This window comes from Salvia miltiorrhiza, chromosome 1 (genome assembly GCF_028751815.1).
Source record: "Salvia miltiorrhiza cultivar Shanhuang (shh) chromosome 1, IMPLAD_Smil_shh, whole genome shotgun sequence".
Lineage (NCBI taxonomy): Eukaryota > Viridiplantae > Streptophyta > Magnoliopsida > Lamiales > Lamiaceae > Salvia > Salvia miltiorrhiza.
The window spans coordinates 64502502-64516521 of NC_080387.1; the positions used below are offsets into that span (position 1 = coordinate 64502502).

The 14020-nt window shown below is 34.0% G+C and overlaps 1 protein-coding gene across 1 annotated transcript; it reads left to right on the plus strand.

Annotated features, from left to right (window-relative positions):
• The first annotated feature begins 6552 nt into the window (after nucleotides 1-6552).
• Nucleotides 6553-8127, plus strand: LOC131004994 (zinc finger protein CONSTANS-LIKE 5-like). The gene is made up of 2 exons (XM_057931771.1): nucleotides 6553-7571; nucleotides 7642-8127. Exons 1-2 carry the CDS (start codon nucleotides 6765-6767, stop codon nucleotides 8002-8004), a joined length of 1170 nt encoding a protein of 389 aa, XP_057787754.1. The 5' UTR covers nucleotides 6553-6764; the 3' UTR covers nucleotides 8005-8127.
• Nucleotides 8128-14020: the final 5893 nt, after the last annotated feature.

A 14020-nucleotide genomic window follows, 5' to 3' on the forward strand; every position in this document is an offset into this window, starting at 1 on the left:
ACGATGAATTTAGCAGACGCGTGGTCCAATGCTATTCCGCTGGATGTCTATTTTAGGTATATTAAACAAAGATTTGATACAACCCGTGATCAAGTGATTAAACTAATTAAATGTCGGCTTTATATTTTGATTTATCTTAGCGAGTGTACGTGTCGAACAACGACTTAAGGTATTTCTTATTACGGGTACGGCTCCAATAAATCAACTCAAAAAAAGTTGATTATTTCATCATACGCGTATGAAATTATTGGCCACGAAAGTAATAAACAAAAGCTTATTGACTGAGAAACTAATAAAATAAATAAATTAAGAAGCTTAACTAATTTTTCAGGTGGTTTATAACGGATGGTCAATCGACCTCTATTTCTTATCATATCCAAGCTTATCCTTTTTCTCTTTGAATGTTAGTACATTTTTGCACTTATGTTTGGACTTTCTATTTTTGGATATTACTATGTGAATTTATTCGTTGTGGTTATTAGAATCATGGAGTTTACAAAAGTTAAAAATTACTAACGGGAGACTAGAGCATGATGAGCATATTCCGACAGTTTATACTCGACCCAAATTCTTCAACATAAATAGTATGAGATGTTCGTATAATTAAAATATCTCACATTGATTGAAAAAAGAGACATAAATTAATTTATAATGATTGATTATCTTTCTACCCAAAAGTGGATTTTACAAGTAGAATTGGATTCAATATCCAATTTTAATATGATATCAGAACCAATCCAATCCAACGATGAAGCCCCAATATCATTGTCAATAAATAGCGTTTGGAATAGTCCACGCTGCGCGCGGGGAGGGGGTTTGTTAAAATATCTTACATTGATTGAAGAAAGAAGCATGAACCAATTTCTAATGGTGAGGTATCCTTCCACTTAAAAGCCAATTTTATAGGTGGAATTGGGTCTAATATCCAATTCTAATATACAACATTTTTTTTCTTGGATGTTATAGATATAAAACATATAATTATATTACCTGTTAAGATTGTCTTAATGTGGCGACACAAATTTATGATAAAATTACTTATAAGTCTTGCTATAAATACACGTATTGAATCTTGTTAAAATAATTTAAGTGAAGATGATAGGGATTGGTTATAGTAAAAACTATAATTTAAAATGAGGACCGAGAACATTGCACTGGTGTGTACAATTATTGTATTGGTTGTGCAATTAATTGCACTCGAAAAAAATAGTAAAAAAATTCGCTCCCTTCAAGATTTGAACCCAAATAGTACATTCATCCATTCAAATGATGCATCAACTGTTGATATTCATGATCCAAGGGTTGAGAATGGTTCTCCGTTCTCATTTGAACCTCTCTCAGAGATGGTAATTTGCAAATCAAGGCAATTAAAATGTTAGGATGAGATCTGCAAGCAAAAAAAAAACAATTGATGTATCAACATCCAAACCAAATTCAACAATACCTTCTTAATTATATGCTCATTCCGTCCAGCTTATAACGTCCCAAAGGAATGTGACACAAATTAAAAAAAAATATAGATAAAGTAATTTATTTCTTTTTTTGGATTGGAATATTATAAATGAGACGTCCCAAAAAGAAAATTGAGAAGTTATAAGCGGGCATTGACCTTAATTTTCTCTGCTACGCCAGCTTTTGAGTGGAACGAGGTCTGATCCCTTTCGGGCATTGACCTTAAGCTGCCTGCTCTGCTAAGCCAACTTTTGAATGGAATGGGAGTTTGATACCTTTGTCCCAATGAGATCCCCTATATATGATGAGATTTTATATTCATCTGTAAGTGCTGATTTAATGTATTCTATGACTACTATTTATTTATCTGAAGGGCGAAATTTTTTACTTGGGTTCGAATCTTGGAGGGAACGAAAATTTTACTAATTTTTTTAATATCGTTATTCAACACTATATACTACTTATTCAACACTATATATTGACTAATTCATTAATCTCACGATCTCACAAAAAATAGCAATATCACTGGAATAAATGTTTACAAAGAAAGGATAAACAATTTCAGCCACTGATCATAACCCATCGAACGGTCAATAATTAAGATTAAATTTCGTATCCAAATTTTTGATAAACATATCGATAATTGTGTTGAACATATCCAGACTTCGAACTCCAAAAACTCGTAATGTTCAATAAAATTATTGGTATGTTCAACCGCATTACTGACATGTTAATGTTTCTTAATTTCTTGCATAAGCTCATTTTCTTGTAGAATACAACCCTATCTATATATATATATAGGGGAGAACTAAAATAAGTACACTTCTTAAGTTATAAAATAGTAATCATTTTCAGCCCTTAGATCATCAAAATCTATGGTTGATTCATCATCCTGTTAGATGAATTCATGGTCCTGAGTTCGAATCCCAAAGGTAGCAAAAATTTATTTTTCGCAATTCATACATTTATACAACGAATTCATAATTCATACATTTTTCCTATTTCTTATTTCTTATTTTAAGAGGTGCTTTCACGGTAGCCCGAGGGCTATAATAAACACACTTTTAAGTGTATAAATTATAAATAAATCTTGTTTGATCTAATGGCTTGAGATTTGCATAATCTAATTTATATATATTAACGCCTAATTCATAAAAGGTTAAGTATGTAATTGCTCAATTTAATTTCGAATTGTTAGATTTGTTTAATATATCAAGTCTTTATTTAACACACGTCTTCCACGTATTGAAATCATTCTAACCTAAATCTTAATATTTTCTGAAATGTAAAACCCAGTGTCTTTATCATCAAACGTGTAAAATTAACGGAAGCAAATAATTCTGGATTCATCATTCTTTTTCTTAAAAGCAAATCATGGATCATCCAGGTATATGTATGTTTTTCATTCTTTTTAGCATATTGTTACGAATTTTTTGTGGCTATGTCGTGTGTATAAAACAGAATTTGTTACGAATTATTTTTGGGCTATGCTGAGTGGAATTTAGTATGAATTTTTATGAATTTGTTACGAATTTTTGCTGGATTGTACATGAAACATGAGCATGTATCGAATTTGCTGCGATTTTTTTAGTTATGTCGTTTGGTATTTATTACGAATTTGTTGCGTATTTTTATGGTCTTAGTATCGAAAATTAATGCAATGGGTTTGATTTTGTTTCAATTTTGTGGTTTGGTAAATCTATTTGTTTGTTAATATGTTTTAATAATTTGTTTAGTATTCATTCAGTAATAATTTTAATATGATCTTGGAAGTTTGTGGTAATCTCCTCATGGAATGTTATTATTTTTGTTACAAATTAAGATGTCAGAAATTCTGGACGATTTTTTTTAATAATGTTACGCATTTGTATATTAGGAATTTTTCCAAGAATTTTATTAGTTACGTTACGCAATAGTGTTTCATAACAGATTACTTCAGTAATAGTATTTTGACATCGGATTGAACAACTATTACTTTTCATTGTCAGATTCAGAGCTGCAAGAAGGCGAAATAGAATGTGGTCGCCTTGTTCGATATGATTCACGCAATTGTGGAAAAGTTGTTGAAGAAGATAGTGAAGAGGAGTGACTGGACAACGAGAATCAAAATCTTGTCAATTTGATTATATTTTTGAATGTTTTAGTTTTCCATGTGTTTGTATTTTATTTGGAGTTCTTTTGGCATTTTCAAGTCATGAAATTTGACTAAGTGATGGTGTTCTTTTGGCATGTTTATGTCATGGAATTATATAATCATTTGTTTAAGGTCTATAAATTCTATAGTTGGTTGATTATTATGAATCTTGTCTTTCAGTAATTATAGTACTTAGATTTATAGTGCTATATAACAGGATCAAGATCCGAAGATTCTCCAAAGAACATAAATCGATCGGGTTGGACGATAACCCTCCCACTACGACGAAGCGGTGGTGGTACAGCTGTGACAATGGTTTGTGCAGTGTCCTGTGATGCATTCACTCGCACACTTGGCTGGGGTGATGGAATCGCCTGTCATTTGCCTTCGATTTCTTGAAGGACAATCTCGGAATTAGACTTGTGTTTATCTATATAATCATGTTCCAAGAATCGTGCGTTGGTGCTAACAACCACTTTTTGATCCTTAGAATTATAGAAATAACCACCTTTCGTTTCCCTTGGATATATTACTTCACATCTAGGCTCCAATTTCTTTGCCTCCTTGTCGAGCACATTCATCCAACATGGTTACGAATCAACCGTAGATCTTGATGATCTAAGGGCTGAAAATGATTCTTATTTTATATCTTAAGAAGTGTACTTATTTTAGCCCTCACACACAAATATATATATATATATATATATGTGTGTGTGTGTGTGTGTAATTTACAAAAAATAATTTGCTCTGTAACTGTTCACGTATATATATATATGTGTGTGTGTGTGTGTGTGTGTGTTTGGTTCAAGTGTAAATTCTTTCTTACGGTGAAATTAAACTAGATCCTAATAATAAACACATAAAATACGTGAATAAGAGATAGTCAAATTGTGAACAATTAAATGTTCACGTGTATACAAGATTCAACCATCTTTGTTCATGTATACAATTGTTCACAACTTGATTATCTCTTGTTCACGTATTTTATGTGTTTGTTCATTGGATCTAGTTTTCACCGTAAGATAGAGTTTACACTTGATCCTTCCTCACACACACACACACAATATATATATATATATATATAGGGAGGGGTTCAAGAAAGATTAACTACTAAATAAAAGAAGAACGGAGAACCATTTTCAGCCATTCAATCATCAAGATCTACGGTTGATACATCATCTTGTTGGATGAATGCAGATCCTGGGTTCGAATCATGAAAGGAGCAATTTTTTTTATTTTTTTGAGTGCATTAATTTTAACAGCGAATGCATTAATTTTTACAGTGGATGCATTAGATTTGATGATTCTCACGTTCTCACAAATAATATAGTTCCCTCTACAACCACACCCTATATTCTTTCTAAAATCTTAGGAGGCTTGGCTTCATATTCTTTCTAAAATCGGCACTCTTAATATTCGAATATCTCATATTTATCGCGAAGGCAACCGAGTTGCCGATTTTCTTGCTTCTCGCCTTTCTCGTGAAGGTTTTTGGATGGGTAGTATTCCTGAAATTTCTCAATTTGTTTATTATGATGTGCATATTCAATCATTTGTGCGAATGGTTGCCTGAATTGAGTTGTTTGGCGTGTTGGATTTTACCTCTTTCTTCGCGGTTTGGTTGGCATTCTGGTGGGGAGTTCGTTGCAGTTGTGGGAGCGTCCGTCGAGTCTTTCTATAGTTCCTGAGTGTGCTTAGAGCTGGGACTGACTGGGTCGGGCTCCGTTAGAAGCTCCGCGGCTCGAGCCGGTTCTTGGCCTTCTCTAGTCGGCGTTGAGTATTGGTTGTTATGGCTGTTGATTTTCATCAAATTTAGTTTGATTTGGTCTTTCTTCGAACAGTTTGTAGGCTTCTTTAGTTTGGTTTTTTCTTTTGCTTCTTACTTATGTTCGGCTTATTCCTGCTGGGTTTGTGAGAGTCAGGGCCTCTTCTTATGAGTGATGGTTAGGTCGGAGCTTCTAAAATTGCCCTTCCCGCTCTCCGACCTTCAGTATATTTTTCTCTCTATGTTCTTGACGGGTACTCTTTTTTCTCCTTATGGTTTTTCCCTTTGAAGTTTTATATAAGGAGGTTTTAATGAGGCTCGACTCTTAGCTTGCGTTTCTGTGCACTCAAGTGTTTTCGATTTTTCTTTCTCGCTTTTTCTTCAATAAAATTTCAATTTCATAAAAAAACTTGTAGGAGGCTATAACATTAACAATGGACAATTAATGAATTAGGGGAGAACAAAGTAATTTCTCTCAAATTAATGAATAAGTTCATTCAATCAAATTTTTAGTTACAAAACCAAACTCACTAACATTGTCGAAATATTCACTTTAGATTACTAACGTCGATACTGAAAATCGAAATTTGAAGCAACTCGATAATAATAATAAAAAAATGTTACATATAAATTACGTATCATTTTTAAGATGTATTTTCTTTGATTGATAAATTTATCATAAGAAAAAGAGAGATAATAAAAAAATTATTCTTTCAAATGCCTCATTTTCCTACAAAAGAGAATTTCATTATTTTACATTCATTCTTTTAACTCTAACGAGGAATAATATTATTCTTTCATTTTGATGTGATAATATTATTACTGTTGAAAATGAAAATGAGAAATAGTGAATTATCTTTTGTAGAAAATAAGATAAAATATATAAATAGATTTTTTTTTTATTATTTGTTAATTTGAATATAATAATAAATTTATTAATGAGAGAAAACGCAAAGTTAGACGATGGAAAAGAATGAGTTAACCGAAAGCATAATCTTTTTGTATGGAAGCAGTAAATCTCGTGATAAATTGAGTGTTTACAAGTTGCGTCGTCCCAATACGATTCACCTTAATTTCATGAACATTGAACTAACACTGCGCGTCGCATTCGATCCCGGGGGTCCTACGTCGGCACAGACATATGACAACTACTTAACATAAAATATCACTTGCCCCCTCTACCCTCTTTTCTGTGGCTCAAACACGCTCCACGTGTCACCCCCGCACTCGTCAGCATCCGGATTTCCACTCTCCCGACTTGTAAAATTAGATAAAGATGCGCAGCTCTTCTTATTGCCTCCCAAACCACTAGTTAAGCCTCGTCACCAAAACTATTGGACATCAGAGAGAGAAACAATTTAGTGTTTTTTTTTTCTTTTTCTTTTTCCTTTCTGTTTGACTGTCATACTAAATATGGGGATGACACACGCCGGCGGTGGCGCCCCCAGCAGGCCAAAGTTCTTTCCGGCCGGGCTGAATGTGGCGGCGAAGCCCTGCGGCTACTGCAAGTCCGCGGCTGCGCTTCTCTTCTGCCGCGCGGAATCGGTTTTCATGTGCATAGCCTGCGACTCCAAGGTGCATAATGCCGCCGATAGCCACAAGCACGAGCGCGTCTGGATGTGCGAGGTCTGCGAGCAGGCCCCTGCCGTCGTCACTTGCAAGGCCGACGCCGCCGCGCTCTGCGTCACCTGCGACCGCGACATCCACGCCGCCAACCCCCTCGCCAGCCGCCACGAGCGCGTCCCAGTCGTGCCGTTCTACGACACGGCGGAGTCTGTCGTCATCAAGTCCGCCGCCGCCGCCGCTACCCTCCTGTCCCCCGCCGCAGAATCCGACGCTAGCTTATTCGCCGGCGTCGGCCACGACCGGAAATTTAACCCCGACGGCGGCTACATCCCCGACTCCAGCTGGATGCCGACGAGCCCGATTGTCGCCGCGAAAATCCCGGGGGACGCCCCTGATTTGAAAGCGATGGAATTGTTCTTCCAGGATTCCGATCAGTTCCTCGACTTCGATAACTACCAGATTTCGTCGCAGCCTTACAGCGACAGCGTCGTTCCGGTCCAAACCACCGTGAAACCGCCGTTTCCGGCTCGGTTCACTCATGATCACTCGCCGGAAAACCAGTTCGAGATTGATTTTACTAGGTCCAACTTCAACTCCTACAACAACAACAACAACAACAACAGCAGCTTCACGACACCGTCTCTCAGCCACAGTGTAATAACCTTTTCATCATTAAATTGATCAATCAATTAATTAATCTGACAAATTATACTGTGATAATCAGGTCTCATCCTCGTCAATGGACGTGGGGGTGGTGCCGGACGGGAGCTCCCTATCAGAAATATCGTATCCTTTCGGTCGAAACATCGGTGGTTCGACCGCCGATCCGACCGGGAACCAGGGTTCCTTGGCGGTCGGGATGGACCGGGAAGCCAGGGTCTTGAGGTACAAGGAGAAGAGAAAGAACCGGAAATTCGAGAAGACAATTCGCTACGCTTCTCGAAAGGCTTACGCGGAAACCCGTCCGAGGATTAAAGGCCGGTTCGCAAAGAGAACCGACTCCGAGTCTGATATCGACCGAATATTTGGCGTCGGTGCCGCTAATTTCATCGCCGACGCGAGATTCGGCATCGTCCCGTCGTTCTGACGGGAAAGATTGAATTTATATATTATTGTTGTATCTCTTCTAATTTTCAGCATAATTAGATTTCTTTGTAAAAGGAAGATAATTAATATTAGTATTAGTAAAATCTACTTGTTTTTAATCTTATTTTTACCTTTCTAAGTATTAAATTTGAAGCAAATCGGTACTTTGTAGAATTGTATGATTGTAGTATCTGTATCTGTAAAGCCCTGCTACTTTTTGTCGAAGGGCTTTCCGGTAAGTTTCCAAGTCAACTTCTCCCTTTCTTTTAAGATATTCTTTTTGTTTTCTTTTTTTGAATTTATGGAAATAAGAATATTGGCCTTTGCATCCCAAAATCTTAATAATTTATTTAACTTTGATGAATTAAGTTATCTATTGTCTAATAGAATGAGAGTTCTGAATTCAATCCCCGCATATTAACCCTTACCCTCGTAATATAATTAGTTTTCTGCTCATGTATTAACGATGTTAAAGAAATTATAGGCTTCCAACATAAATAATACTCATTCTGTCCACACAAAAATTACCACAATTTTATAGACCAAAAACGAAAATTATGTTGACCCTACTACTAATATTATTAATACTATAAAAAAGTCATAAAATATATATATATATATATATATATATATATATATATATATTTTGCTCCCTTCAGAATTCGAACCCTGGATCTGCATTCATCCACCAAGATGATGCATCCACCGTAGATCTTGATGATCGAATGGTTTAAAATGGTTCTATGTTCTAATTTTATTTAGTGGTTCTTATTTGAACCTCTCCCCACATATATATATATATACTGACCAAATCATATTTATGTAACTATTTTCCTTTATATTTATGTCGTATAACAAAATATGAAAAGAAAATTAATTTCATGATCAAATATAAAATGATAACATGGAAAAAGAATTAAGATGTGCCATTACACACTTCGTTTATATATTAATAGGAGATTTTTATTTATGAACGGATATACAAGAAGGATAAGAGAAATGGAGGGTTCAAACACAACATATTCTTTAGCTGTGGAAAAATAGAGAAACTTAACGCCTTCTGTTTTCAATTACTCAAATAGTCTTAACTTCTTTCAATTTTCTTTATCGAACTATGTATACATTACCAAATTTATTAATCAAAATATATATCAAGGTATGCCTCTCACTATATTAAACCTTCGTATTTAAAGGCCTAAATAAACCCTTATTTGAAAATGAAACAAAATTTCTTTAGGGAAATAAAATAAAAAAAATTGATTAAAATAATGAAAGGGCCGAAAAGGCCTGAAAAACGTAAAGAATTTAGACTCAGGACCATTCAAATCAATGCGCGTTGCGCTATGAGTTCTGCTTTCAAAAAAAGACACTCCCTCAGGATTACACTGTAACAAAAGTTTAATTTGTTTTAAATTATACCGCTTTAGCCATCAATAATAAAAAAAATAATAATAAATCATCTAGCTTTTTACTATTCTGTTTTCAATATCAATCTACATATAATAGAATTGAACATTTTTTACTATATCGGTAGCGATGATAGGGACTAGGGATGGTCCATAATGATGGATGAGTCCAAATATCTTTAGTTGGCATGTAGGAAAGTGGATCTAAAACTGGATGCTGGTTGGCTGAGGGGTCATTTTCATTGCTACAATTATATTTTAATTTAGTGAGGACTTGAGATTTTCTTAAAAAAAAAAAAAGTTGGGAGGAGTTGATTGGTGATGATTGATGTAGGGTTAATTTAGAATAGTTGTGCACCAAGCAATCAGACACCACCTAACCTGTTCGCAGTTGTACATGAAACCTAGTTTGGCCGAACTGCTGGTAAGATTTTTAAAGCTACCAAAGAGAATTCGGATATTTCAAAGTCTGCCTAAATATGTCAGAATGAGTTTGTGGATTGCAAAACCGTTCGTTGTTTTGTGCTAATAAGTAATTGAGAAGAAGATTGTGTTGGAACGATATACTAACATGATACATTAACCTCAAATATTTCTCTGCCTTTTTATTTTGTGCATCTCATGTGTATTTATAGATTTTATATTTACACTTAGTTATAAATATACGATCACATATATATAAACATTGCGAGTTTCAAATGGTTTGAAAGGGCAACACTCAGGGAAAGTGCTAGTAAGACACTCAAGATTATTTTTTTCTACTGTTAGAATCATGCAAATTATCGGAATTGATTTTCAGCCTTGGAAAATGATGGATAAGAAAAGATGAGAAAAAATTGTTTTTTTTTTCTCTTTTTTTTAATCATATGTTTACTAGAGATGAAAACATGAGAAAATGTTGGAAAATATTTTCACACACCTATCCTAGAATAATATTATCCAACATTGAATAGAAAAGAAGTGACCTGTCCGAGAAACTATTTCATCGTGCCTAGATAAATTTTTTTAACATAGTAAACATGTGAAAATGATAAAAAAAATTGTGAAAATATATTTTTTTCTCTTTTTTTCATCAAAGTAAACACACTCTAAAGGGTTTATATATATATAATCTAACAGCTAAATAATAAACCCAAATCCTTACAAAAAAATGATAAAACCCAAACATTAGTAGGATACAAGAAAATACATTTCTGATTAAGAAAGGAAAAAAGAAAGAAAGAGGAAAAATCGAGGCAAGAAAGGAACAACATTAATAGAAGTGGGCCTCCGCCTCCCCTACAAAAATGGTCCCGAGCCACGTGAAGTTCACGTGCGGAGTGGCCCAACGCAGCATGTATGTTATCTTGATTTACTTTTGATAGGACCCAGCCCAATCAACTTCCTAAATACCCCACTTGTTCATTCTTATGTAAAATTTTCATTTGTCATTCTCTGCAAATAGTAACCAACAAACACACGAGATTCTTAGCTACAAATAGTGTTACATATTTTCTTTCAATTCTGAATCAATCATATAAGCCTTTCAGGGATAATATTATAACATACTCTGTAACCAATGTTACAATTTATGTAAAAGAATAATTGATGGTGTAGTTTAGATATACAACTAAAAGGCAATCAAAGATGAAGTCTATGTTACCTTTAATTTTATAGTTCAGTGGTATTCCTCCTCTTTATAAAAATGAATAACTGAAGTACGAATTCGAAACACCAAAATTCTTCAACCAAAAAAAAAAAAATCAGTGAATGATATAATTTGTGATATATGTAGTTCTGGTCACGTTTTACAACTCATTTATATATGATATGACCTCCACAGCATCTCATTTATACCAAACGGTGTCAATTTTCCAAAAAATAGAAAGTATGTATCATCAATTCATTCATGTATAGATAATAGATACATCCAATTATGAGCTTTTGGAAATGAAACTGTGATAGTAGTACTTCATTTGATGCACCATGAGCACAAGTCTGATGGAACACGCGTTATACCATCAAACAAATACTCTATCATTTTCAGATCTTTTCACACACACTCAACAACAACAAATAAATAATTAAGCAACAATGCTTACAAGGAAAACGCGTTAGACCAATTGAAGATTTTTTTTTATTTTTTATTTTTTTTGGCGTATGCATGCAGTCTCTATCTTTCCTTATTTTGATTGTCTGAAATTGAAGATTCGTATTTATTTGGACAACTATTTAGTTGCAATAGTATAGATATGAAATATCTTCTAATAGTACCTCTCCAATTGCTTTAATATGTGTCCCATTGGTTTTTTGGATTGTTGTGTGTGACTGTGTCTGTGTGTGTGTGTGTGGTGGGGGTACTTAGAGCTCATTTGGCATGGGTGATTGGAGTGTATAAGTATAATATCCCTATAATAATACCTTAAAAGCATTCACAGCGAGACTACGGAACAATCACGCTCTCAGCTTGTGCAAGTCCCCTGCCAGTGCTATAGGCAGACTCACAATTGTGCGCTCGGTGCACGAGAGAAGAGACAAAGTGCATGAAATACAACATCAATAATTTTATTTTATTTTAATGTTTTTGTAATCGATTTTTTTTTATATAAAAATTGTTTAAAATTTAAGATTTTAATTAAATGTAGCTTCACTCTTTATAATTTTCTATGCATTGTAGAGAAACAACACTTTTTAATGTCAGATTCAATATAAAATCAACTTAATATAGCTTTTTTTTTATGGTGCACACTACAGACGGTAGATAAGCATACACTTTTCGATGTGAGATTCAATATAAAATCAACTTAATGTAGCTTTTTTTTTATTTTTTTTATTTTTTATGGTGCACACTACAGACTGTAGATAAGCATACACTTTTCGATGTGAGATTCAATACAAAATCAACTTAATGAAGCTTCTCTTTTTATAGTGCACTACATATTGTAGAGAAGTATACACTTTTCGACGTTATATTTAATACAAAATCAACTTAATTTAGCTTTCAAATAGTTTTAATTCTAATTTTCTATTTTATTTTTAAATTATTACTCCCTCCGTCACATTACAAATGTCTCACTACTTTTGGGCACATAGATTAAGGAATGTGTAATTAGTAGATAAAGTGGGTTAGTATAAATTGTTTAAATATTATTTTAAAAGTAGGTATAGAGAAAGAATATGGTGGGTGGGCCCATTAAATTCCTTTAATTATATGTAAAAAATGAAATGAGACATTTGTAATGCGGCATTCCATTATGAAAAGTGGAACATTTGTAATGGAACAGAGGTCCTTCCACCCCTCATATTTATATGTGCATACCTTTCATTTTCGGAACATCCCCCAACTTTATGCACACCTTATTTTATGACAATAATCCACATATAATGTTTATAATTTTACCCTTATAACTTATACTATTTACCCACAATTTACTTAACAATACCCTTAATGTGAAATCTTTTCTCCACTATCAATACTCCAAATAAGTTTTATGAAAACTCATTCCGGAAGCACCTATGCATATTTATGGGGGATGGATTGGAGGGAGTATTATTATTATTATTATTATTTGTTGTTAAAATTCAATCGCATATTACTCAGTATATTTAAGAGTTTCGACAGAAAAAACATATGGAAAATTGATTTTTTATGGTTTAAGCATTTGAGTTTGTGGATCAAATCCCGCACCATTCGGTGGTTACATGCTAAGTTTTGACATATGAAAAAATTTACGACAATTGGTCTAGTTGGATCTGGAGATCAATGGGCTCCAATTTTGGATTCAAGCAGCCCAAACTACAGCTGAGACTAAAATGGGTAGCATTTGTGTGATACTTACAAACCAAGACCAACTAGTACGAGGATTGAGGCATAAAATTCCCTGGTACAGCTAACTTACTTTCTAATTTATAATCCAATTAGTGTGTCACTAATTCATAATCCAATTAACTGTTTAATGTCGATGCTGTAACATATCAAAAATTGCCGATGAGCTCATCTATATATCTCATAATTTATTGTTCCAGCCTTAATCTCGTTATTTTACAATAATAATAATAATAATAATAATAATAATAATAATAATAATAATAATAATAATAATAATAATAATAATAATAAATATCACTTCTTCCGTCCTCGTAAAATGTATTAAATTTGTCATTTAATTTCGTCCGTCCTCATAAAATGTATTCAATGTATTTTTAATAAATTTTTGTTCTCACGATAAAGTGAGACCCTTAGAGCATTTCCAGCCGTGTTTGCTAGAGTCGACTCGAGCTGGCACTTGGGGAAGTGGGGCGGGCTGGCGAGGGGGGTGGCTCGAGGGCATTTTTTGTTTAATTTTTTTTTCTTCTTACCGTTGGGTTTCCCTTTTTTTTTTCCTTTCTTTTTTTTTTTCCTTTTTTCCTTTCTTCTATAAATACTACACCTCACTTTTTTTTCACATTTAACAAATTCTCTACACTCTCAAGCATCTCTTCTAAATTTCTTCTCAATTTCAAGCAATGGAGAAAGGTTTCAACGAATTTTCAAGATTTATTCTCAAGATGCGGGTGTGCTGAGCACCAATCTGATGATGGGATTTGCCCCTTTCTCTCAAGCGTCCAATGTGTTGGAGGGCGGCAATCTTC